General features: G+C 35.2%; 2 protein-coding genes across 3 annotated transcripts; both read right to left on the bottom strand.

The window, feature by feature from the left end:
• Positions 1 to 4,227: 4,227 nt before the first annotated feature.
• On the bottom strand, positions 4,228 to 9,826 carry LOC105389785 (UDP-N-acetylglucosamine--peptide N-acetylglucosaminyltransferase 110 kDa subunit). The gene is made up of 7 exons (XM_011560963.3): positions 8,969 to 9,826; positions 8,260 to 8,654; positions 6,787 to 8,012; positions 6,178 to 6,469; positions 5,867 to 6,047; positions 5,569 to 5,673; positions 4,228 to 5,138 (listed from the first exon to the last, which is right to left on the bottom strand). Exons 1-7 carry the CDS (start codon positions 9,085 to 9,087, stop codon positions 4,985 to 4,987), a joined length of 2,472 nt encoding a protein of 823 aa, XP_011559265.3. The 5' UTR covers positions 9,088 to 9,826; the 3' UTR covers positions 4,228 to 4,984.
• Positions 9,827 to 11,313: 1,487 nt separating this feature from the next.
• LOC105389797 (tryptophan 5-hydroxylase 1) lies at positions 11,314 to 21,449 on the bottom strand. 2 transcript variants are annotated; one of them, XM_038122349.2, is made up of 11 exons: positions 21,203 to 21,449; positions 20,732 to 21,011; positions 19,198 to 19,351; positions 18,323 to 18,488; positions 18,056 to 18,106; positions 16,810 to 16,927; positions 15,981 to 16,144; positions 14,743 to 14,869; positions 14,182 to 14,414; positions 13,361 to 13,577; positions 11,314 to 12,767 (listed from the first exon to the last, which is right to left on the bottom strand). In XM_038122349.2, the coding sequence occupies exons 2-11, from the start codon at positions 21,005 to 21,007 to the stop codon at positions 12,669 to 12,671; spliced, it is 1,605 nt and encodes a 534-aa protein (XP_037978277.2). In that variant the 5' UTR covers positions 21,008 to 21,011; positions 21,203 to 21,449; the 3' UTR covers positions 11,314 to 12,668. The 2 variants fall into 2 exon arrangements, with proteins under 2 accessions (XP_037978277.2, XP_037978278.2); XM_038122350.2 differs by lacking the exon at positions 21,203 to 21,449 and having other exon boundaries at positions 20,732 to 21,189.
• Positions 21,450 to 25,133: the final 3,684 nt, after the last annotated feature.

Raw genomic sequence — 25,133 nt, 5'->3', positions numbered from 1 at the left:
TTGTTGGTCACGTGACTTTTTTACTATGGAAAATAATATTTTTTTTCGCGAATTTCCAAATTCAGATTTCAGTTTCGGGCTTAGATATACCATGCTGCACATGTAGGTTTCGGCTTAGTATACCAATTTTGCAACACCCTGTATAATAAACTTTTATCCAAACAGGAAGCAAATACCTGGGTTCACTTTGCCAGTATTTTTTGATAAAACTTATATTTTTGCAATTTGTAAAATGACTGAAATTATACTAATTAATTTTAATTGTGATTTATTGTGATGTAATTTTAATTTTAATTAATTTATTGATTTATTGTGATCTAATTTTAATTTTTAATTATAATTTTATTTTTAATTTGATTGACATTGCATGTACTATGGATCTTGTTATCTGAAAATAAATGTTTTATTATTATTATTATATTAAAATGAGTAATAAACTACTTGTTTTACGAAAAGAAAAAAAAATGTCCAAGAAAATTTTAATAGATATAAAATTAGAATTTCTGCCTTCAGAACCGACCCTGTACCCTTCAATACCAACACCAAGCAACAGAAAAATTGCATAAATCCTAATCGGTTTTAGAGATATTCCATAATGAAATTCTATAGATTTTGTCCATCGACTTTGTGTAGGTCGTATCCAATGAAACTTAATTAATTGACACATATTATACAATAGTATTAGTGTGTAGTTTGGAAAATCCTACTGACATAGCAATCGACCTATCTGAATGAGGCATAAACACTTGTCAACCAAGTAATTGTTAACGCAAAATATTAATTGAAAAAAAAACGTTTTCTTAAAGTCGTCCAAACATTGATGAAGGGTTGGTTTATAAGGATGCGTTTTGCGATAAGTGCATTAGGCGATAGTTGAATTTTGAGAAAGGGGCATTATGCGACGTTATTTGCATGCGGTACATTTTGGACTGGAAGTTGCACAATTTGGATAAAGACTCCAGCAACTTCAACCAATGTTGATGTCTTCGATCCAAGAGTATATAAATTTAAAACACTAGTTCGAAGCTTAAAACTTGAATAATTACTTGTATAATATAGATTTACTATTATTAAATTTTGTATAAGCATTGCTGCTGTATACTTATAAACTTGTGTTAGTTTAAGATTTTCATTGTGTGTATACACCTAGTTAGTTAATCTAGTTCTTAGTTATATAAATGAATACCTCTTCTCATGTTACGATTAATTGCTGTTTTGTGTACCATATTGTTCAATAAAATAAACCCCTTGTTTCCCTGCACTGGGAGAGGTCAGCTCTTTGAAATGTTCGGGGCGAAAGCCATCTAATCTGGCTGCTGAGTCACTATATAAGTACTTTGATGGCTGCTGTAGCTTCTGATATAGTGCAGGGTAGGTAGGGCTTATTAAATGAAGTGTCGTTCTATCGAAAAGGAGAGTGTGCGCGAAGCAAGTTGGGTGTTTTTCATGTAGGCTCTGGCAGTTCCGTCTGTTTTCGGCGCCAGGCAGTCTGACATCAGTAGACCAGCAGCGCAACGCAGATCTCCATCGTGAACTCAATTACTCTATGTAAAGGTTTAGATGTACCAAAGAGAGGATCTTGAGCCAAATTGACCTGGCCGCTCACGTTTTCCTTTACCTTCGTGGCTAGCGATGTAGCGATCGAGAGTCGCTAGCGTTTGGACCTCTTAATGCACTAAAACAAAATGTCAGCAGAGAATGCCAGTCTGGGGCGCTGTTGGTTACGCTCCTGGCTCCCTTGGGTCCCTTGGGAGTATGTTTGAGCACCCTAACTTCCTGCCGTTTTTGGGATACTGTCTGTGTTAAAATCACAAGGATGTGGCTAGCTTGTTGTGTACCAGTATGCTGTGGCTTGTGCATTCGTCCAGTATAAACGCGCAGCCCGTGTGAATTTAATGCCTTAATGATTCGAATTTGATATCCGCTGAAGCATAATAAAACTGTTAATAAATATGGCGGCTGAATAGTGTAGTGGTTAGTGACCCTGACTGCTATGCCAAAGGTCCCGGGTTTTATTCCCGGCTGGGGCAGATATTTGTTGAAAGACGTAGGTAGGCTGGCTACCTTCAGTAGAAAGATCACGCTGCTGTTCTTCACTTTCCTCTTCTGTTATCTCATGCTCTGTCAGCGCTGTATTCACTTGGAGGTATATATAGCTGTATCCACTGACACTGGTTTTAATAAACTTTTAACAGTTGGTGCTTTTGGCGGTTTTGGTCTTTTTTAGGGTTCCGTAGCCAAAATGGCAAAAACGGAACCCTTATAGTTTCGTCATGTCCGTCTGTGCGTCTGTCCGTCTGTCACAGCCGATTTACTCGGAAACTATAAGTACTACAGTGATGAAATTTGATGGGAATATGTGTTGTATGAACCGCTACAAAAATATGACACTAAATAGTAAAAAAAAGAATTGGGGGTGGGGCCCCCCATACATGTAACTGAGGGATGAAATTTTTTTTTTCGATGTACATACCCGTGTGGGGTATCAATGGAAAGGTCTTTTAAAATGATATAAAGTTTTCTAAAAAACATTTTTCTTAAAGTGAACGGTTTTTGAGATATCAGCTCTCAAAGTCGTAAAAAGTATGTCCCCCCCCCTCTATTTTTATAACTACGGGGTATAAAATTCTAAAAAAAATAGAGGTGATGCATGCTAATTAACTCTTTCAACGATTTTTGGTTTGATCAAAGTATCTCTTATAGTTTTTGAGATAGGTTGATTTAACTGTAATTTTGGTTAAGTTATTGTGCTTACACTGATTTGCTGCTACGGAACCCTTTGTGCGCGAGCCCGACTCGCACTTGGCCGGTTTTTTATGTTTATTAAGACAATACATAATTTGATCCGATGACTGCAAAGCGCAATGAGAAAGGTCCAATAAACCTATTAATTTTCTGTCTGTTTTCCTGGAATGGTGTTCCCGGCCATTTCTCCACAATTTGTTGCGAGATTCGGGTGTCTGTTCAGATAACATACCAAAGGTAGATTTGAAGCCTCTATGATATTTTCTTTGCCATGAATGATAATTTTATGTTTGGTGACGGTCATGGGGTGCTAGTTTTTGGACATTTATATTTTCGAGTTTAATCGTGGCAATTTTTTAAAATTTTGTCTGAATGTACTGGTAAATAACCCTTTTTTTGTTTAATTTCTATTTTTATAGCCTGATTTCGCTCGTGTACCATTTATCCTTCTTCGATATTCGCAAGTTTTGTACTATGATTTTGTAGATAAGATGGAATAAGAATTCTAAAACTCATATCTAATGCTACTGACTAATACTGTGGTGTAAAGTTTTCAGTCGTACAGGTAGTTTAAAAGCTTTTTCCAAGCCTTAAGTGGCAGTTCCATACTATTTTCGATACTACATAAACATATACACACTTTTGAAGCTACCTAATGAATTTGTCCCACATTTTCACAGTGACGCAACGTAAACGGAGGTGCGAAAATCTAGTAATCGCTGCACTGTGCAGCATCGAAATTGTGTTTATTGTTTGATTGTGTAGTATCGAAAATAGTATCGAATTTGCCACGTAAGCCCGTGATAGGCCCTCCTGTCTCTGGTTTCCTTTCGATGCTGGATTCGCAAAGGACGACAAAGCCGATACGATTGAGGTGAGGAATTTCGCCACAAAATAACATTGTCTTGATCGGTGATCTGCATTGGTATGAAAGTTAAAAGATGAGATGTAAATGCCTGTTTGTACAATGACTTTCAAGTGCTACCGTGCGATCCCCATGACCATTCAAAGGTACAATCAAATTTTCGTAGGTGTTTGTCCTCACAGAATTGTGAGACGTCGCGGTGGGTGGGGGATGGCGAGAAGCCACGTACCCGAAACGTGAAAAATATCTGGGTCTGTCAGTTTAGGAAGTCTCCACTCCACCCTTTACGAGTGTCCACTCTAACAGTGTATTCGCTTGACGATCATCTCAGAGGGTTTGGATGCTTTGTCGAAATAACGGACTGAGGTATCTTTAAGGAATTGATTAAAGTCCGAAATTTTAGGACCCATATTATAGTATGCGGTAGTCGTAGTAGGTAGGTATGGCCAAATGGAAGACAGAAGGCCGAAGAAAGATAGTTGTTATACAATGGACTTTAGTTGACAATGAAAGGATTTGTATACAAATTTATGTAAAAAAAAATGGTGCACAATAAGTATTTAAGTGCAAGTATACTATTATTGATGATCGTCCAAAAATATCTTAAATAAAATAAAACCCATGACTTCTTATAAAACATTTTATTTAAAACACGATTGTATATATTTTTTAATAGTTAAAACTTTAACAGTGAGCTCATTAATTTTGAACAGACAGAATATTATCAAATCTATGTTTGTTTTAGGCACATAGTATAGACTATTACATTAAAAACACTGAATAACTTGAAATATACTTACTAGTACATATTAATAACTTCAATACACAAGGGACAAAGACAGTAATGTCATGGAAGTACACGATTACTTTAAATCTAATTGAAGTTGAAAGCTATGAAAAAGCTGCTATTTCAATAAATTATCCACTTCAACTACTTAAAGACGTTAAAACTAATTAAATTTAAAAATTACAGTAGGAATGGCAGGTGAATAACCCAATTACATAACTACCACTGTAGGATTTTAATCAGACTGTGATAGATTCATATGAGAATTGAAGAAGAAAAATGTGATAATTATTGATTGGTTTATAATGATATTAGGAATGATAAAATCTGAAGAAGATAGAAAATTTAAGAATTAGCAGAAGTGCTACTTGAAAAAGCAAGTAATTTAAAAACTCTTAGTCTACTTCGAACTCTCTCTCTGATTTCAATAATAAATGGACATTTTACTGGACGGAGACCTTTTTGTTGGATATATTTGTCTTATTTCCAACCTAAATGTATTAAATGTACTCGAGTCATTCTTATTTTTTTAATTTTACTAGGTTTCCTTGTTTCCATGTGTTAAATAATTAAGTATATCTTATGCTTTATAATGTCTGAATATGATCTGTAGCTTCTCCTTGCTCATATCGTTGCCACATCTTCTCGTAGAGACGTTCCATTTTTATCACGTATTTATCGCAGTCAAATAGTGTGCTATTCATTCTTGCTAATGAAACCTTAGCTTGCATGTATTGTCGACTGTAAAGGAAAATTTGTAATACTCATATTAGTTAAAAAAGTTATAATATAATTATATTATTTACCATCACTTCACACGTTCTTTTCAAATTATAAATATAAAACACAAAAGAAATTACATTTCTGCCAGTTTCAGTTTAACTGGCAGACAGAGGTTCAGTGTATACTAAATTAAAAGGTATTTGATGAGTAAATATCTCATGTAATGAAAAATGCTACTGAGCATTACTTGTATAGATTACGCCAGGATGGTGTAAGTTGCATACCTACCATTATCACATCGAATAAGCTTTAGTCACAATAGCATTTTTAGAAATATGTCTGAAAGGTTATGCCTTTGTACTTATTATAAACAAAAACTTTTACGAATAAGTAATAAATGCTCCTGTACATAGTGCAGCCTAAGACTGCTTGCTCTATCTATACTTACTATTCGACATTATTGCCTAGTTTTATAGCCAATTCTTGATATTCTTTCCGGCTATTTGCTATCAATTCAGGGCAACCTAAAGCATACAGTTGAGACGCTGCAACTCTGAAAAAAATAATTAAACGATTATTATCATTCAAATTCAAATAAATATTTTTTACTCATTAACTGAGCATTGTGAATCAAGGAGACTCCAACCCATGACTTCGACTACTAGGCGGATTCCATAAGAAAGCTCTAGAAAGCTAAGCTATATACTTCAGGGGAAGTATAAATCATATTATAATTTATATCATACCTCGAAGCCAGTGTTTCACCGGGCAAAGTGACAACTGGTGTACCACCCCACAAAATATCCATGGTAGTCGTATGGCCATTGCATAATGGAGTATCAAGACAAATATCTGCGATCTGTCCCCTTCGTACATGTTCTTCCTTACAGGCAATTTTTGAAAACTTTATTCTTCCAGGAGGTAATCCTAGAAAAAAACATAATTTACATTTTATCGATCTTGAATCACTTACCTTATACATTATAATAAGTATAAATAATATTACTAATAATGAATGTCTCTATACCAAAATATACGTAATTTATAACGTACGTACCTAAAATGGTAGCATATTTTTGAATATGTGGCTCTCCTTCCTCTGGAAAACTTAACAACCACAATACACTGTTTGGTACTTCTTTCAATATGTGGACCCACATTTCCATTGTGCGCGGATCTGTTTTATATAACTGGTTAAAATTGCAGTATACAACAGCGTCATTGGGTAAACCATATTGTTTCCTTGATGTAAATACAATATTGTCAAATATTTTTTCCCCGTTGGCTACTGATTTGTCTATTTTATCCATTGATAGTCCATTTTGAATCATAACTCCATCAACAGATATCTGTAAAATAATATGCTTCATAAATACTTATACCTAGTTAGCTGAAGCCTACGTCCAGCAGTGGATGGCTCACAACAAACAGAAAATAAAGAAACTTCAGTAATAGTCTGCACTGTGTAACTATACGATACGTTTGCTAGTTAATTAGACCTGTTAGTAAACTGTAACACTACTAACCACACAAATAATGTTAAATTGTTTAACATTGTTGTAAGGTCGGTCGTTAGTGATTTTACAGAACAATATTTTAGACCATTGCCTGATATCTCTAATTTATTTAACATATTCCAATAGTAAATGAATATCAAACCACCAACCTGTGTTTGCCGATCATCCGTAAATGTGTCAGTATTAATACTTGGAATGTTTATTTCTTTAACGCTTACTTCTATCAGATCCGATTCGATTGATCCCTTCAAAGCTCTCTTATATTCAATAACCTTCAAATCTCTTATGTCTTCTATACAATTGATAACAGCCAAATTGCTAGTATTGGTCTCATTTATATCAGTCACTATATATTTTTCAATTAAATGCGGAAACATTTGTTTATGATCTCCTATAAAGTATGTTTCTGGCATGTAAGCAAATTTTTCGCTGTAATTATTCATTTCTGATAATGGCGATGAAATAGGATCAGTTATAATATAATCCATAAAATCGGATCCACTGGTCCCAGGGTATCCAAGCCACATTACCTGAATAGGAGCCGGCTTCAAAGCAAATATTTCGTTTCTGGCACCTTTAGTATAGCCATTCATATTGATTAAAATTTGAATTCCATCACTGTTTATCTTTCTAGCTGCATCGACAGGACAGGTTATACAAGATAAATCATAAAAATGTTCTGCTGCCATGGCTATTTTACTACGGAATGAGGTACCATCATCTGGATTTAATGCATAAAAAAAAGTTTCAACTTTTGAGCGATCATGTAATTCTGGTATTGATTGCATCAAATGTGAAGTTGGATGATTACCAAAGTCACTACTCACGTAACCGATTTTCAATCTCCCACTTGACAATTGAGGATATAAAAATACTGCTCTACTTAACATACTTATTTTGTCTAAATATAAGTTAGCATGCCGAGTGGCTATTTCTTTTCTGGTTGCATTGGTTAACGGGTATAACATGGAATGGTGTGGATGAATCGATGGAAGCTTTTCATGTATCAACTGATCTTCCAATATACATACAATATTTTCCATTCTTGCATCGTAGTCATCCCAATCGCAGATTATTTGTAAACAGTGAGCCAAATTACAATAAGCATCGGGAAAGTCTGGTTTTAATGCTAAAGCATCATTATATGATTGTATTGCCTTGGTGATATTACCGACATCCTTGTAAATGCTGCCTAAATTACAATGTGCATCAGCAAATGATGGGTTGATCTGAATAGCTTTTTTAAAACAAACAAGAGCGCCAGCAACGTCTTTCATCTCTCTTAACGTATTTCCCATATTACTGTACGCATCCGCAAAGCGTGGTTGAATATTTATAGCTTGTTTGTAATGTATGAGCGCTTCGGGTAGCTTGCCTATAATTAAAAGTTTAGTAATATGAGTTATGTAGAATTTATAACAATTATCATACATAATAGAAGCCAGAAATAGTAATATTTCCCAGTAATCAGGTTTATAAAAAAATATTAACATTGTTTATAGGTTTCGAAAATGAGTACTTATACAAAAATTTGCACACAAGAAAAATATTCCTAATGCAAGGCCTACCTGTTTAATAGATTAATTAAGTTCAAATTTGATTATAAAGATCTAGATACATACCTTGCTGTTGAAATAATGAGGCTAAATTACTATGAGCAGCTGCAAAATTTGGAAATACTTCAAGTGCCTTATCGTAGAGTCTGATTGCTTCTTTAATATTTCCTTGTTCCCGCTTAACATTTCCAAGATTGTTGAGTGTATCCACATGTGACGGGCACAATGAGAGTGCTGCATTATAGCACTGCTCCGCCTCCGTCACGTTTCCCTTCTCTTTCAGTGCATTAGCAAGATTACAGTATGCATCTGGAAAATTAGGCTGGAGCTCTATAGCTCTACGGTACGTTTTTATCGCCAAGTCGAGGAGCCCTTGTTTATAATACATGCATGCTAAGTTTCCATGCATGATCCCATTGTTTGGAGTTAGTTTTATAGCTTCCAGATATAAGGCTATAGCTCTGTAAATACAAAAATAACAGTTTTAACTCCAAGAATACATATTATTAATTTTAATAGTAATGTTTTCTTTTACAGAAGTGCATAAATAAATCATATTGTATAAAACTAAAATATTGTAATTAAATTGTATGAACTGGATAAAAGAGGCCATGGACAGATTGGAGAGAGTTAGGTGGAAGAACCAAGGATAGACCTGCACAGCATTGAGACACAATGGGTTAATAAAAAATAAATATAAAAATTAAACTTGTTCTAATCGATCCACAATTAAATTTAAGTATTACACAAGTAAAAAGGTATATCTAAAACTCACCTTTTAATTCTGTTTTTGAACCATGTGATACATCCCCCCGTTAACTCTTCGGCTGGTCCAGCGAGGCGAGGTGGCGATATATTGATGACGGTATACACGATAATGCATTGATAATCCATAGCAAGGACATGTCCTCAGATCGAGCGAGGTTGTACTGATGGACCGGGAAGCGCGCGTTGTCACATCTCACGGCGCACGCGCACGGTGTCGGTGCGTCCACCACTGTGACGTCGCGGCGTCTACGACGGGCGGCCGCGTCGTAACGTTCGACCTTCACTCACACACGCTCGTATCTTACTCTAATACGAGCGTAACTATTATGCGATGCTCCCCGACTTCACTCCCCGTCCGGTTTGGATAGTATTCTGTTCCTAACTACATTCATTAACACCTGTCATAATTGTCTACGTTTAAACATTATGTTTATCTTTTAGCATTTCGCTATTTTTTCTTTTATAACACTGATTTTCTTTGTTTTATTCTCACAAAAATTTACCATACCCCAACATAATTATTACCAAGATAAATGGACAAAAATATCTCGCAAGAAAAGCTCGGCCGCGATATCACAACAACGCTCAGCTGTTCGCGAAGCTCATGAATGTATTTCATTTCTTTGTTACCAGACTTTAAGACAAAAAATATCACGTAACACTACTACCTAAAGAAGAATGGTAGATAGACTCGGTACTGAATATTAACACTAAGCCGAACGTTAAAACTTTTTAGTCTGATGTTTACGTGGAGCAGTTTTGACGTCCATGTGCGGTAGGACGTTATAATCGATTAGTGTGGGCGTGTATCGGGCGGGCGGCGGCGACGAGGGCGGCGGCGGGTTGCGGAGTGCCGGGAGTCGGGAGCCCCGAGCGGCCCCGCGGCGGCGGCGGCGGCGGCGGCGACGCGACGTCGGCGGAAGCAATCTACGCACGATCACGGCTCTCCCGCTCTCTCTCTATCGCCACTAACATTTTATGCTTCTAATTACGTTTGTTACTAAGTAGAAGCAAATGACATGTTATAATACCTGTGATATGGTACCGATAGGAAATAAATATTTACTTACACAAAAAAAGGAATATGAAGATATTATTGTAACCATTAAGCTATTTCATGAATGTTTTTACTGACACTTATAATTTCAAGCAAATATTTTTATTTAAAATATTATAGACCTATCTTAGTGAAATAATGAAGTAACATGCATCATAAAAATTATACTTACAGGCTAATTTCGTCGCTAATCTACGTGTTCTATGTCAGTTTCTTGCCAACATTCATACAATTTTAACAGATACGTAAGCAGCTATAATTAAACCCCAGAAACATTGCCAAGGTTCACTATTTAGTGATATACTGAAGATTAGTTTATGATCATATTAGTGTAAAATTTGTTTGTAATAATTAAAAGGTTATTTTTTTAGATTATCATAGGTAATATGTATATATTTTTGACACCCGGCGGCTGGTTCCACATGATGGGAACATACTTACTTATGCCGTTATAAACGCGTAATCATAACTTCTTCGTTTATTTGGAAACTTTTACATTCTAAACACTGGGAGGTGGGTTCTACTTCTACATAAAAAATGGAATTAGCATGACGAAGGGGGATGGACCTGGCAGTTTTTGGAAAATAATAATAAACAAACAAAAAACCCACGCACGCTAAAAATATGAAAATAAGCCCCAATGTTAATGGAAAGTATCGCAGGTCCCTCAACAGAAGGTTCACCATTTAGTGAAACTGAATTTTACTCTTAGCTAGGAAGATACCTTGTGTGGGTCAAGTTGGTCCCCGCCTGCGATACTTTCCATTAAAATTGGGGCTTATTTTCATCTTTTTAGCGTGCAGTCGGGTTTTTGTTTGTTTAATATTATTATTTTTTTTGTTACTTTTTAGTTGTTGTTATTTTATAAAATTTTATGTCAGTAGTCGGGTGTAGTTTATGAACATATTTTTATTAAAATAATTTTGTTTTGTCGTCATTTAAATACCTACAATACTTATGCATATTATTGTAATGTGCCCTTTCATTTGATACCCTACTCGGCATAGTTGAAAAATATTTTTTTTTCGATAATCACTCTATCTCCTCTAGAGGGAGCTATATACTTTTTAATGTGACGTCACATTAAGCCTATTTCCATCGCGCAATTAATACGCTTCTAACGATACCTCATACATCAAAATCTATCAAGCCGTTCAGGCTACAAGAAGGAGGCCACAAAGAAATAGACAAACATACAATCATACAATAGGTACATACATGCTACATACATACAAACTTACAATCGAAAAACATTACCCTCCTCCTTCGGCAGTCGGGTAAAAAGAAGGGAATTTTACTTAAATAGGCTTAATTTTAAATATACGATCCAAACAGCATTTAATTATTTGATAAAATCGCCACAAAACAAAGCGTAAAAAATAGTTTATTCTACAAACTTTTTTGTTCAGTATTTTAGGAACTTGTGTTAGAATACGTTCTGTGAGTCCTGTTTTTCCTGTAGCAATGAAGAATATTATTACAAGTATCTCATTAATATCAATACCAAACCACACTACTTTGAAACTGGTAGGTACTTACTGGAAAATTTTGAGCTATAAAACATACCAACAATATTTCATAGACTTGAAAAACAAGATTCAAATACGTCTACTATGGGGCCTTTGTACACGCTACTGAACGAGTAAAATCAATAAACTTACAATTATTGTTATTATTTTGATGTCGCAATAAGCCGAAACACGTAATGAACTGAAACGGTGGTAAGTTAAATTATTCATTATTATGATTATAATAAGCTTTAATGCTTATTATAATCATAGCAGCGAAGACGCCAGAAACAGGTAAATATAGAAAGCATTGGCCTTCGTCACATGTTTCTGATTTCCTAACGTTAACGTTTGACCTACTTCAGCATCTTGAATCAACTAGGAATTTAGAACACGGCACCTATTAACGATATACGCCATAGCATGAGCAGTACTATCAACGAAAGATCTGGTTTAGCTACGTATTTTAAAAATATCTAAATTAGAATTTGCAATTTGTACCATTTAAGTGGTTATTGGTACTTTATTACTGATTTTCGATTTGTGGCGACATCTATAATGAATACGCGCAAGCATAGAAGTCAAGATCAAGATCCTGTGAAGAGATATCAAGGACGACCGTCAGATGGCAGAGTAGTGTGAAGGTAAATAGCAAATCCTGTATCGCGGTATCAAAAAATTACAGCTAGTTTGTGTATACAGAATCCTGACATGTAACTGTGTCGGGCATTTACCCACCAAGCTAAACCGCCCATCTTGGTCGGAGGATCCTCCTGGAGGAGCGGCAACACCTTCGCTCCCTACATAAATCAGATAAGAAAAATACTTTCATAAGATAAAATATAATATATTTTATTGTATCACTAAAAGTTAAAACTGATGCATATACCTTAGAGACTACAGACATTTAAATTGGAATTAAGTATAGGATTTAATAAATATCATTTTGTGAACAATTATTAATATGAATGAATATACTAATAGAGGAAATGCAGCTTTGCAGCAATACAATTACAGCTATAGTTTTTTTTTTAAATATAATATTCGTATAACGATTACAAACATTGATATAATAACACGAATCTACTATAACGACATAAATTTGGGAAAAACTATCGAGCTTGTAATAAACGCTCTAAGAATTATTTTTGGGGAATTTCTTCTGTTTTGTCGTGGAATGTACTCGGTTCACAGTTGGGCGAAGTATTTCCAGATGTACTTTGAGGGCTCCTTTCATTGACCTGAAAGAACATATCATTTTTGGGTAAGTTAAGAAGAAAATTGCCACATAAGAAAAAAAAACTATGTTAACTTTAAAAGAATAACATTATTGGTGAGTTGGGTTTGAGAATACCACTTTGCACAACCAAGTGAAATACTCTTGGTTGATTGCGCAAAATGGGTAGGCATGCCAACGAAAGTAACAAAATAATATTTTTTCTAAAGAATCTGTACATAATAGATCCTGTGTCCCCATAATAGAACATGCAGATATAGTGTGACGTCGCGGAGGCGGTGGCGGTGCGGAGGTGGTACTGTGTGGGAGGAGGGTACACGAGGGTTACTCTATACAAACGAACGGAACTGCCGTGCAATAAAACTACGAGATAGTCTTGGCTCGCGCTGCAGATCCCCGAAACTTGGTTTTTAGTCATATATGTAGAATGACCCCCCAGTAGCGCTTAGACTGTCCGTAACGTTAATGCCCCTTTGTCTATTTGCCTATTGTGGTTTCCATTCAATGACGCGTCTACGTCAACTGTTTTAGGTTTGTCGGCAGTAATAAGTACCCCTAAGCTACTCAACCGTAAATGGGTGCATTTATATAGTGTACCTGCAATCCGGTATGTAACATATTGGCAATAGTTTCCACATCAAGGGTGGAATCTTGAGCTGAGATCTTTTTGATAGCTGACGAAACGATGCAAATGTCTCCCCTCAGCTCACGCACCAACGCAGTTATCTTCTGAGCATTGCTCAAAATCTCAACACTTTGGGTGTAAGGATTGTAGCGGACCGTAAATGGCTTCTGTATTGATTCAGCGAAAGCCCTAGAAAACGAGTAACATAGTTAAGACCATAGACTAGAATATTATGTTAAGACAGTGTTAAACAAGTTACAAATTAGTATAAATTATTTGATAGCATTACCACACATATACAGGGTGTTGCAAAAAGGGTATACTAAGCCGAAACCTTCATATGCAGCATGGTATATCTAAGCCCGAAACTAAAATCAGAATTTGAAAATTCGCGAAAAAAATAATAAATTTTCCATAGAAACTTTGTTGGTCACGTGACTTTTTACTAATTGGTTTTTTTTTTTCGCGAATTTCCAAATTCTGATTTTAGTTTCGGGCTAAGATATACCATGCTGCACATGTAGGTTTCGGCTTAGTATACCCATTTTGCAACACCCTGTATACTCAGGCTCAAAGATAGTAGCCACAGTAGTAGCACACGGTAGGTACATGTTACTCATGGTATTTGACAGAGCCAAAACAATTTTATAATTTTACCTGTGTCTAGTTTTTGTGGTAACACCGTTGGAGTGTTTGATAAAATTAGATTTCGAAATTTCATTACATGTAGGAACATAGGTTCTCCCAAAAGTCAACGTCATGCCTTAGAGAGAAAATGTTCCAAGTGGCTTACCTCATTTTTTCTTTGACCTCTTCAAATGAATCCGTATAGTAGTAGGCATTTTGGTAAGACGTTATAATGCACTCCTCGTCTACTGTGACTTCTGGGTCGAAACGTTTGATCTTAGCCGGAGTGCACAGCGCATGTTGCAGTTCGGCTACCGAGGACAGAAGACCAGCGCCGTAGACCCTGAAGCTCCCATCGGCTTGACGGCACAGGCCAAACTCAACAGTGAAGAAGTAGAGCTGAAATTTATATATTGCTTGATAGTGGATTATAGCCACCATAATATTCTATTCTATTATATTGTTAGGGGGGGCGAAGTTCCTGTACGTGGTTCTCTTGAGTGGAACCTTTGTAGGTACATATCCCCTTAACTTCAGATCAGCCAGCCTAGCGCCCGAGTAAACTGGAGCAGCAAGCCTGGGTGTTGCAATAGCTGAATAGGTAGGCGCTCTGTTGGTCCAAGAATAGATGATCCCGTCTCTTTTGTGCATGGACATGGGCAAGCAAACAGAATATGTTCAATCGTCTGTATTGTGTATGTTGAGGTTATCAGCATTGCTAACCTACCGTAGCAAGTTTATCGATGTCTTCATCCGAAGCACCGAGAGATGCCAAGCCTAGCTCTTGAGAAAACTGAGCGAAACTTGGATTAGCTAGCAGTGGCATATGACCCAGTAACTCATGGCAGCAGTCACTGAAATGTAAAGAATTTTATAATTTTTCCTCTGTATTTTTTTTTTTTATTTTTTTTTGCTAACAAAACGGTTAACAGTCAAATTTATAAGATACTAATTATACATATACAGGGTGTCCCAAAAGTCAACGATATGCCTTGGAGAGCAGATAGGCCAGCTCATGAGTACCCAGAATATCATAATATGACCTTAGTAAAAATTCGATAATTTTCGAGATATTGACACTTTTATAAATTTGGTGAAAATCGGCAACTTGGATCAGTCTTTTTGCGTGCCGCCGGTACAAAACTCCATATTTTAAGTATTTGTTTTATGTTTCATCATCCTGTATAGCCCTGCTATTGATCACAGTCAAAAAATATAACGAGTAACCTGTATATTTAAATAAACACGGTTTTCAAAGTCATACAAGATAATCATAGGTATTTTGTTATAAGCAACTTTGACTCTACATACTGTAAAAAAATATACAAGGCAATCCTGGCACCTTATTTTAAAAAGTAGTTATGTACTGGCCTGTAATGCTAGTAGTATTTGATTGTTTGGTTCAATGAAACGCATGTATAAACACTAACACAAAAAAAACATAACTGTGATGTCTTAATAATGCATTTAGAATGCTTGCATATAAATGAATGTTCTGCGTTTAATATCGTTCTATAGTCTACTAGCTGTTCCCGCGCGCTTCGCTTCGCCTTAAAAAGTTTTCCCGTGGGAATTCCGGGATAAAAAGTAGCCTATGTTCTTTCCCAGGGTTTAGACCGTATGTATACCAAATTTCATTCAAATCCGTTCAGTAGTTTTGACGTGAAAGAGTAACAGACAGACAGACAGACAGACAGACAGACACAGTTACTTTCGCATTTATAATATTAGTTAGGATTAGGATTGGCGGAGTAATCGTGGGACAATCGACTGTTGATGTACCGTTCAGAATATGTCAATTTAGTATCTGAGATAAAAAATAGACTTTAGGCGCTAAGAACAAAACTTAACTTAACTTACAACTCCATAAAGATAAATTGAGAGGTAAGTAATTAAATTACTTAAACAATACTTTTAAAAACGTATCTAATTATGTAGGTAAAAAATAAAATGACTGGCACTTACGGCTCCGGGGTGTAAAAGGGATCGGAAGAGTGGCGTATGTACTGCGTGCAATGAAACACACGGAAAGCCAAGCCCGACAAGAAGTCTCGCGGCGACAGATACCCGGCCACCGGGCGCAGTTGGAACCCGGTTTTACGTTTCAGGAATGCGCTCACGTCTTCTAGCTGTGAAAATAATTGTTTTCATATTAATGAATGTTTGGTACAGAGATACCTTAGTATTTCTCACCTTCTTACTTGTCTAGGTATATTTTTTTCTTTTAGATATTTTCTTTAATGCAGCTCAACGTAACTTTTTCTTTGTTATTCAGTATTAAACTATTTTTTTGAAGCGTATTCTATGAGTGCATTACAATAATACAGGAGAGAAAATTTTCTGACCGCTGAATAACACACGCCGTAGTGGCCCAACCCATAAATTTCGCAAATATTTTAGTTGCGCTTGCCATTAACGGAATCATACACATGATATGAGTAAATAAATATAACATTTGGTTATCTGTAACAGGAGCAGTGTAAAAATGTGCTGGACACATTATTTCGCGGGGCATATTAAAACGCGAGCACGCAAAGAAAATCTCCAATGTATTTAGGTAATTTATTAATTTTTTGATAAGTGAGTCTTGTCACTAACAGCCTGGCAAAAATGTGACCCATACGGAAATGGGAACAATTTTTTTGCCCCTTTTTTCTTTTTAATTTTAATTTTTGTTTTTAATTTTAATTTCAATATTTTCTTATTTTTTTATTAAATAAGTGATAAAATTTTATTCCTAATAAAATATAATTGATAATATACCTAAAAACAAATGATATATAAGGTCAATTACCTGAGGCAGGTTATCTTCACGGTAGCCGCAGTACTTGACCAGCTGAGGCCAGTTCTCCAGATACTCCTCACAGGCATGCTTCTGGTAAAGCTTGTGCAGCTCATTGAACACGACACCCCTAAAATCAATAATTAGACTCCGCTACTGAATTTCAAAGTACGAAATTCCGTTGTTTGTGAGGCATAAAGTTTATCATTTCGATGTACGTCAGTTCGATGTACGAAATTCCATTGTTTGTGAGGCATAAAGTTTATCATTCCGATGTACGTCAGTTCGATGTACGAAATTCCGTTGTTTGTGAGGCAAAAAGTATATATGATTGCGATGTACGTACGTCAGTTCGGAAGTATACTAAAATGTATGCAACAGTTTTTTCTTCCTATGAGTATCAGTAGGTTATTGTACCCGATATACTAAACAATCAGTAGCGGAGTCCAATAAATATATTCATTAAGTGAAAATTTAAACATTATAAAAATATAAAAAAATACTTATAGGAAATATTGAGAGGAAAAAAGTGATATCCGAATAACCTAGGCTGTCAGACAGCGGCAAAAAATCAGTATGAAGAGGGACTTTTATTCATTAAAAGTTTTCGTTTTAAAAAGTATGCCCAACCAAAAATATACATAACTTTAACGAAAGCTAAGCCAAAGGTTTTTTTAATTTAAAAGATTGATTTCAATTAGCGCGGTCGCGCGGATTGATTTTATGAATTAAATATAATATAAATATAGGGAACAGGAGTTGGTAGTGTCAATTTAGTTGAATATAATATATTATAATAATATATTATATTCAACTAAATTGACACTACTATAATAATATATTATTATTATATATTATATAATATAATATATAATATATTCAACTAAATTGACAACTCCTGTTCCCACAAGAGGTCCTGTGGAGTGTAAACAAGCTGATGTACGGAAAAAATTGAATTTAAAAGATGTATATTCTCTAGTTACGAATTTTTTTGCTCATTATGTACCATGGTCCTATTTTATATATTATGCTCGATTTCTCATGCTCAGGCTAGACTGCCCCAGTGAATCGTATGTCTTACGTAAATTGGCTTTCCATTCGGAACCTAGTTCATACTGTTCATAGTCAAATGTTTCTTTCAACAATATGGTGTTTAAACAACACTGGCATAAAAAAAAAATATTTAAAGCGCGATATAAGTTTTGGTTATTTACAAAAAGCATTTGTAAATAACAAAAACTGTATTTTTACAGCTTACCATGTTTTTATTTCGGTTTCAGTGTATTGAATTTTTGGAATGGGCTGCCCACTGAAACAATAAATATGTACCTATTTAATAAAAATTAAATAACGGCAGATAAATAAGCAACAGCAAGTTGTTTCTTTTGTTTATATGTATAGTTATAAGTGAAAGCTAGACGAAAACAGCATATTATTATGTAAGGAGACTATCTAAAAACAAAACTATACTTCTCTAAAACCCTAAGGTTAGTTTCAAAATAACAATCATATGAAATCTACTCACTATTTGTAATTGTTGGCGATAGCAGCAAATTGCTCGCGACGCTTCCTGTACACCGGATCCTTGAACCCAGGATGATCTGCGTCCAGCTCGGACCCGTACATCAGCACATTCTGGGCACGGTCCAGGTCAGAGATCTTGCGAGGGAACCAGTGCATTTCACCGAAATCTGCGATAAACACCGTCATTTGAAACCTAAGCTTATTACACGAATACGATACATCGCTTACTGAATATTTTAATAATGTAGATTATTATAGTGGAATTACAGATGAATCACATTTTTTTAAATCATCATGTGGGTTAACATATTTGGTCACCTTTTGAGTCAGTCTGTGGTAATCAATACCAATAACTAAAAAAAATCGCGACGATACTTTGATACGTTCCTATATCGTTAATCTAAGTAGATATGTTTCTAATGTCAGACAGCTGAGCGCATATCTGAGATAGACATTTTATATTATGTAAAATTTACTGTTATCTCTGTTGTTTTAACTGCATCCATAACTACTTATTAATATTTAAAAAAATATATATACCTACTTAATTAACACTGGTTAAACATTTTACATGAATATAATAATGCCCAACAGATTTTGGCTCGAACACTTATACATAAATTAAGCCTACCTAATAAATGTTCAAATATGTTTTCTTTCTTACTTTATAAATGGAATGCTTTATTTATTTTCATTTTTTTACTCTTTTCCTACCATGCTACCGTTCTGGTGATCAAGCGTCATATCAAGCATAGTATTAATTATTGTTTACCAATGCCAATACCAATAACATCTATCGATAAACTATAAATCTATCGAAATTCCTTCAACTTTGGATAGACTACCGAGGGGCCGAGGGGCAACACAAACGATTACCAAAACTAGCCGTCGCGGACAAGGGCGTCGGTGGAGGGAATTCCTCTCCGAACTGCGGGGGCACCACCTCGAAGTCCTTCACCTCCCTCTTCAGCATCCTCTTCAACTGCTCCATCCGGCGAGGATCACATTGGACATCTACCAAGATGTCCGCCTAGGATACACACAATTCAGTCTATTTATTCGGCCACAAAATTTAAATTAATAGGTATGGAAATTAAGAATATTTTTATAAGTTTGTAAATTCCAACCAGGCTGGAAAGGCCTTGGTCCACACAAGTATGAATTGAAACAATAAAATACAAAAGATAACCTATACAAGTAGTCATAGGTATATGAAATAGGAATTAGGGATTAAAATTACAGTGTAAACTTGAACTACTTGAAAATTTGTTGTTGGAATATATACGAGTAATGCTATATATACTTGAATAATCAATTTTATAAAATCCATCGGTCTGAATGACTTAATGAAAATGAACTCATAGCCGAAACTATACTGAACGTATCAAGAAAACTGAAACTAGCCGGGATTTTTCTTTGTATGACGTAGGTACCCACAACCATATAGCTGCTCGGAATTAACAATTTTACTGAGCAAATTCAGCCGTACATATCTTAGCGGCGAAAAAAAGTGTACAGAACAAGCTAGGCAGAGCCTGTGTTATGGGTATCGGACAGCTGATATATTTACACAAATACATAGATAGATAAATATTAAATATCAATTTAGGTACGTACTTACATATTAAGCAAACAAAAATAATTCTAATGGTTTAATTATTATTTCTGATCTTAGACCATAGTATATAAATATGTAAATAAATAAATAAATATAAACTATATAATATATAAACTTCTGATTCAAATAAGTAAGAGTACCAAGATTCGCATCAATTTTTTTTTAATTTTATAGACGTTCATTTAAATGCTATCGGAATTAATAAGTATATTTTTGGAAAAAAACTGTAAATTACATTTAAGTTATTACCACAAAATATGTATAGTATCTGTAATAACATTTTGCCGGAGCTATGACGGTCATGGTGCTTACGGTTGCTCCCCGAGTATCTTTGAAACACTGTATATACTGTTAAGGGTCATTACTCGTTACGCTTAATGCTTCTATCACAAAGCTCACAATTCCAATACCATTGTTAAGCTAAGCCGCTCCGCTATATATACTAAGGGCGTCTTGCATAATAAAGTTAAATAAAATTAAATAGTTTGTCTCTTGCTCTGACAGTATAATGTCAGAGCAAGAGGTCATAGATTTAATTTTATTTAACTTTGTTGTGCAAGACGCCCTAAACATAAATAAAATTAAAAATGAAAAATATGTCTGCAATTTTTTTCACTCTCTAAAATCAGAAGTGCTAGCACGGGCCGCAATTAAGACGATCTTGAGGTTGCGCGATGTGAGTGAACGCGATGTAAAAGATTTATCACATCTTAAATGCGCCCCGTGCTAGTCCTTAAGGAATAAATATAATTTATTATACCATGGAAGTTACCTAATTTAAAACATACTTACAGCAGATGACTCCATAGCTGACTGCCTTGATTCAATATGCAGAACGTTGATACCAAGGTCTTGAAACACGGACAGGACCCGGACCAATCCCCCGACTTGGTTCCTCAGAGTGAAGATCACTGAAAGCTTGTCAGTTTCAGGCTGTGGTGGCAATTGTTGCTTGGCCATTTGAAGATCAGCCATCTTAGGATGATGAGGCGGTTCATTCTTCACCTGCCAATCAGAACCGTTCCGGTACAGCCACAGCCCCAAAAACCCTTTACCGGATCCGCTCATGGTTCTGTAACAACGTTTTCGTAGTCAAATATTGAAACTAGAATTTCGCAAACTAGATCAAAACTTGAATTGACTACGTCGCGTCGTGTAAATAGGTTTTAAAACTGATCAAAGTTTGGCACCATGCACTAAGTTTTCAATCAAAAGTTAGTTCCGGGGTGTCATAACAGTTTGATATTAGGGGGGATGTCCTACTTTGGGCAGGGGAAATGCGCCGGTGCACGGACCAGGGTGTACTGCGGGCCGCTCCAAGACTCACGTCGCTTATAAAGAGGAGAGGCGCGGGCGTCTTTGCGGAGGGTGGGTATATTTGATTGGCTGAATCAAGGGTTCGGTGTAACTTGGAAATCTTCTCTTTCAACGCAGTAAAGTCACGGACACACTGTATTGATTTAGTTTTACGTAGATTATTTTTTTCTGTCTGTATGATAGAGAGTTTCAATTTTACCTAAAGCTAAAAAATTTAAAATGATAAAAATTAAAAATTGGATTAAATATAATTTGATTGGATCAAATTTTACATCGTAAGTTAGGTTTGATATGCGTCCAAGGGGTTAGAATCATCTGTTACACAATGGATCAACAAGTGTTAACTTAAAAACTTTTGTACCTATTAATTATTTTCGGAGCTCTAGTCATCTGTACAAATGAATGTACTAATAACTATGATTGTATCTGTAGTAATGATTGTGACAATTAATAATTTTCAGAATGAATCTCAGTAAAGTTTGACAAAGATAGGTACAGCACCACCTTTACGCCAGCAACCAGAGGGGTGTTAAGCAGATCGTCGCTGTATTTATTAGCATTGTTTAGAGGAAAGAGCGTTCTCTATCATTCATTATCTGGAGGGAGAGTGGAGCTTTATTTACGCTTTCCTTTTTCTTAAGTGTATTATAGAAGTGTAAGTACATAACATATATCTGCTACTGCCTAGCCATGATCTTGAAATTGTGTTATGAAAGTAAATACGTCTGTAAAAATGATAGCATCGACTTTGTACTGGGAACACTATGGTTCTTTTAATGATATTATGAATTAAATGAATATAATGATTCCAATTGATCGGGCACAGTCTTCAATTATTACTATACTAGGATCAAAATTTTACAAAAACCATAAATTTGTAAGCTACATAGTATAATAAAATTATTATAGAGTTTATATGAAATATATAGCTTATTTCTCTATTAATGTAGATATAAATTTCAGAGCCAAGAGAAAATTTCTACCCCTATATAATTAATTATAACGCCAACGAGCCGTGCAGATAACGGTCGAGTGAAATATAATATATTATTATACCTACTTAAGTCTCCGGACGGTTAGGTCGCATTTCTATATAAAAGTTTCGGCATAAATATGGTGAAAGAAAGAAAGAAAGAAAAAAAAAACTTTATTTGGCTTAGACAGCAATATTAATTTACAAAGAAAGATGCAATGAAATATAAATATAGGTACTTAATCTAATCAATCTAAATATATATAAGTATATAAATCTAATAATGAGAAAAATATATATATATAAGTATTGGTGATAGACAATAAATAATATGCTGTCGTCGTCAAAACGGTGTCCACTCAGCTACTGCTGCGCCTTTGGTTGGTTTAAAGGACACTGCGCTGGTTTTCAGTGGAAGCCTTATAGTGACGCGACGAGTGGTCAGACCAATAACACATAAAATTGATAATGGGTCAAAATCTAATACATCACTGGCAGTTTCAGGAGAAAATATCACCGTTTATGTTCAGTCATATTTTATTTATTGATTTAATCCTAGGAGAAAGGTTCTAAAATTTCAATTACCATACCTTAAGTATTAAAAAAATACTTTTAAATAAAAAAAAAAACTCTTTTAAGAGATGATATTTTTTATTAGTGTCTCCGCTATTTAACCCTAGTCCAAAATGTACATGCGTACGTATTTCCATACGAAATACAAAGTTATTTTTCATTGTATGGAGGGCGTAATTATCCCTGTCTTTATTTTGGACTCTCGTGATGATACGAGATTTCTATTTTGGTGTTAAGTACTACGAATACATTTTTATGTGTATGAAGGAAATTGAACTTTTGTGAAATGTGCCGTTATGTGCCATAAATTACTAATTCAGTTTGTATGGGTTTGTATGGGTACGAAAGTTAATTTGTGAGGGTGTTTTTCTGAGACAATATCCGAGAAAGACGATTACATTAATTTGTGGTCATATTTCTCTTCTTATATATTATTATTTATAATTTGAGGTTTGAATATGGCTTATGTTAGGTAATTAACTGCAAATGGATTCTTCTACAGGGTGTTGCAAAAAGGGTATACTAAGCCGACACCAGCATGTGCAGCATGGTATATCTAAGCCCGAAACTGAAATCAGAATTTCAAAATTCACGAAAAAAAATATATTTTTCATAGAAACTTTGTTGGTCACGTGACTTTTTACTATGGAAAATGTTTTTTTTTTCGCGAATTTCCAAATTCTGATTTCAGCTTAGATATATCATGCTGCACATGTAGGTTTCGGCTTAGTATACCAATTTTGCAACACCCTGTATAATCCATTAAAAGGAATACCTGTCATAACTAATCACCTGTATACATGGTTACACGGTATTGTTAAAGTGCTGTAGTTACGCGTAAGTGAATCATTCTAATCTAAATAAAATATTCGTATTGAGATTAGAAATAGGCAAAAATAAACTGTCCCAATACAAAGGATTTCATACCTATTTACCTAAATAACACGCCATAGAAATATGGTGGGACATAAAATAAATGTTTAGCCCAGACAGGCCGGGGAGAAGCCTACATTAATTTAATTTCCACAGAGACGCCTCGCTTCCCTTTCATGTTATATTCTGTGACACAAAGTTGTCTTTCAAATAAACCAAATTGATTGGGTACTTGTTCGGAATATTATAAACGTGTTTGTAAGTATGGATGATTGTTACTGTAACAGGAAAGGGGCTAAACATTTTTTAATTAAATTTGATAGGTAACTGACACCCTAGGATAACACGCTAGCTACATACTTTTTATCCCTGAATATACCCACGGAAAAATCTAATATAACATGATTTTTCAGGTTTTGCAGAAATCAGTATTATACCAATTTCCCAAGCAGACTGATTCAGTCGAAGCGTTGGTTCAGTCGGGTCTTTTGGTTTGTCTGTATCTATATCGAAAGGCGCAAGTTTTTGTTGAAACTTGGTTTGTCACGTAACTTTTAACTATCAGGAGTGGATTTTTTTAAGAAAAAAATCTTAGTATAAAAGATGTTTAGAATGACTCCACCCTTTTTCGGCTTAGTGTACCACTTTTGCAACAGAATTCATGTGACATAATATATTATAATACAACTAGCTGTTCCCGCGCGCTTCGCTTCGCCTTAAAAAGTTTTCCCGTGGGAATTCCGGGATAAAAAGTAGCCTATGTTCTTTCCCAGGGTCTTGACCGTATGTATACCAATTTTCATTCAAATCCGTTCAGTAGTTTTGGCGTGAAAGAGTAACAGACAGACAGACAGACACAGTTACTTTCGCATTTATAATATTAGTTAGGATTTAGAGACATAGTTGTCGGACTGTCGGACAGCTGCGCTAAATTGCGTCATTTAGAGGGAGCTGTGTGTTGACAGAAGTCCTCAGACGTGCTTGCCATTGCCCCCCAAGGATGAATGGCGACTTTCGAACCTCTTACTCACGGAATGGAGCAAACAATGAATGCGAACTCTCAATTGGAATCTATTTTTAAAATCTTAAGATTTATGAACGGAAAATGACTAAAGAGGTTCTAACATGGTACTTGCATATTGTTTATAAGCTGTGGACAGGGTCATTATATACATCGCGAGACTAATTTGTGAAATGCAAAAATGTACGCAAATGTAATGACGCACGTAAAATTTTTAAAGGTATAAAACTAAGTTTTACTAAAGGAGAGTAAAAAAATAATCACAAAAAGATGAACTCACTCGAGGCTGTAATAAAATGAAGTTGAAGTGTGCTGCACTAACACTTACCAAACCTAATGAAGATGATGGATCAATATTTAAAACATCTGCAGAATAAAATGAAAGTGAGTATACAGAGGGATGGTGTTCAACTACGCCCTCCCCCTGGACTGGTATT

The sequence above is a fragment of the Plutella xylostella genome, chromosome Z, assembly GCF_932276165.1.
Source record: "Plutella xylostella chromosome Z, ilPluXylo3.1, whole genome shotgun sequence".
In the NCBI taxonomy this organism is placed as follows: domain Eukaryota; kingdom Metazoa; phylum Arthropoda; class Insecta; order Lepidoptera; family Plutellidae; genus Plutella; species Plutella xylostella.
The sequence above is the reverse complement of the archived record's forward strand: the minus strand, read 5'-3'. Positions and strand labels throughout refer to the sequence as shown.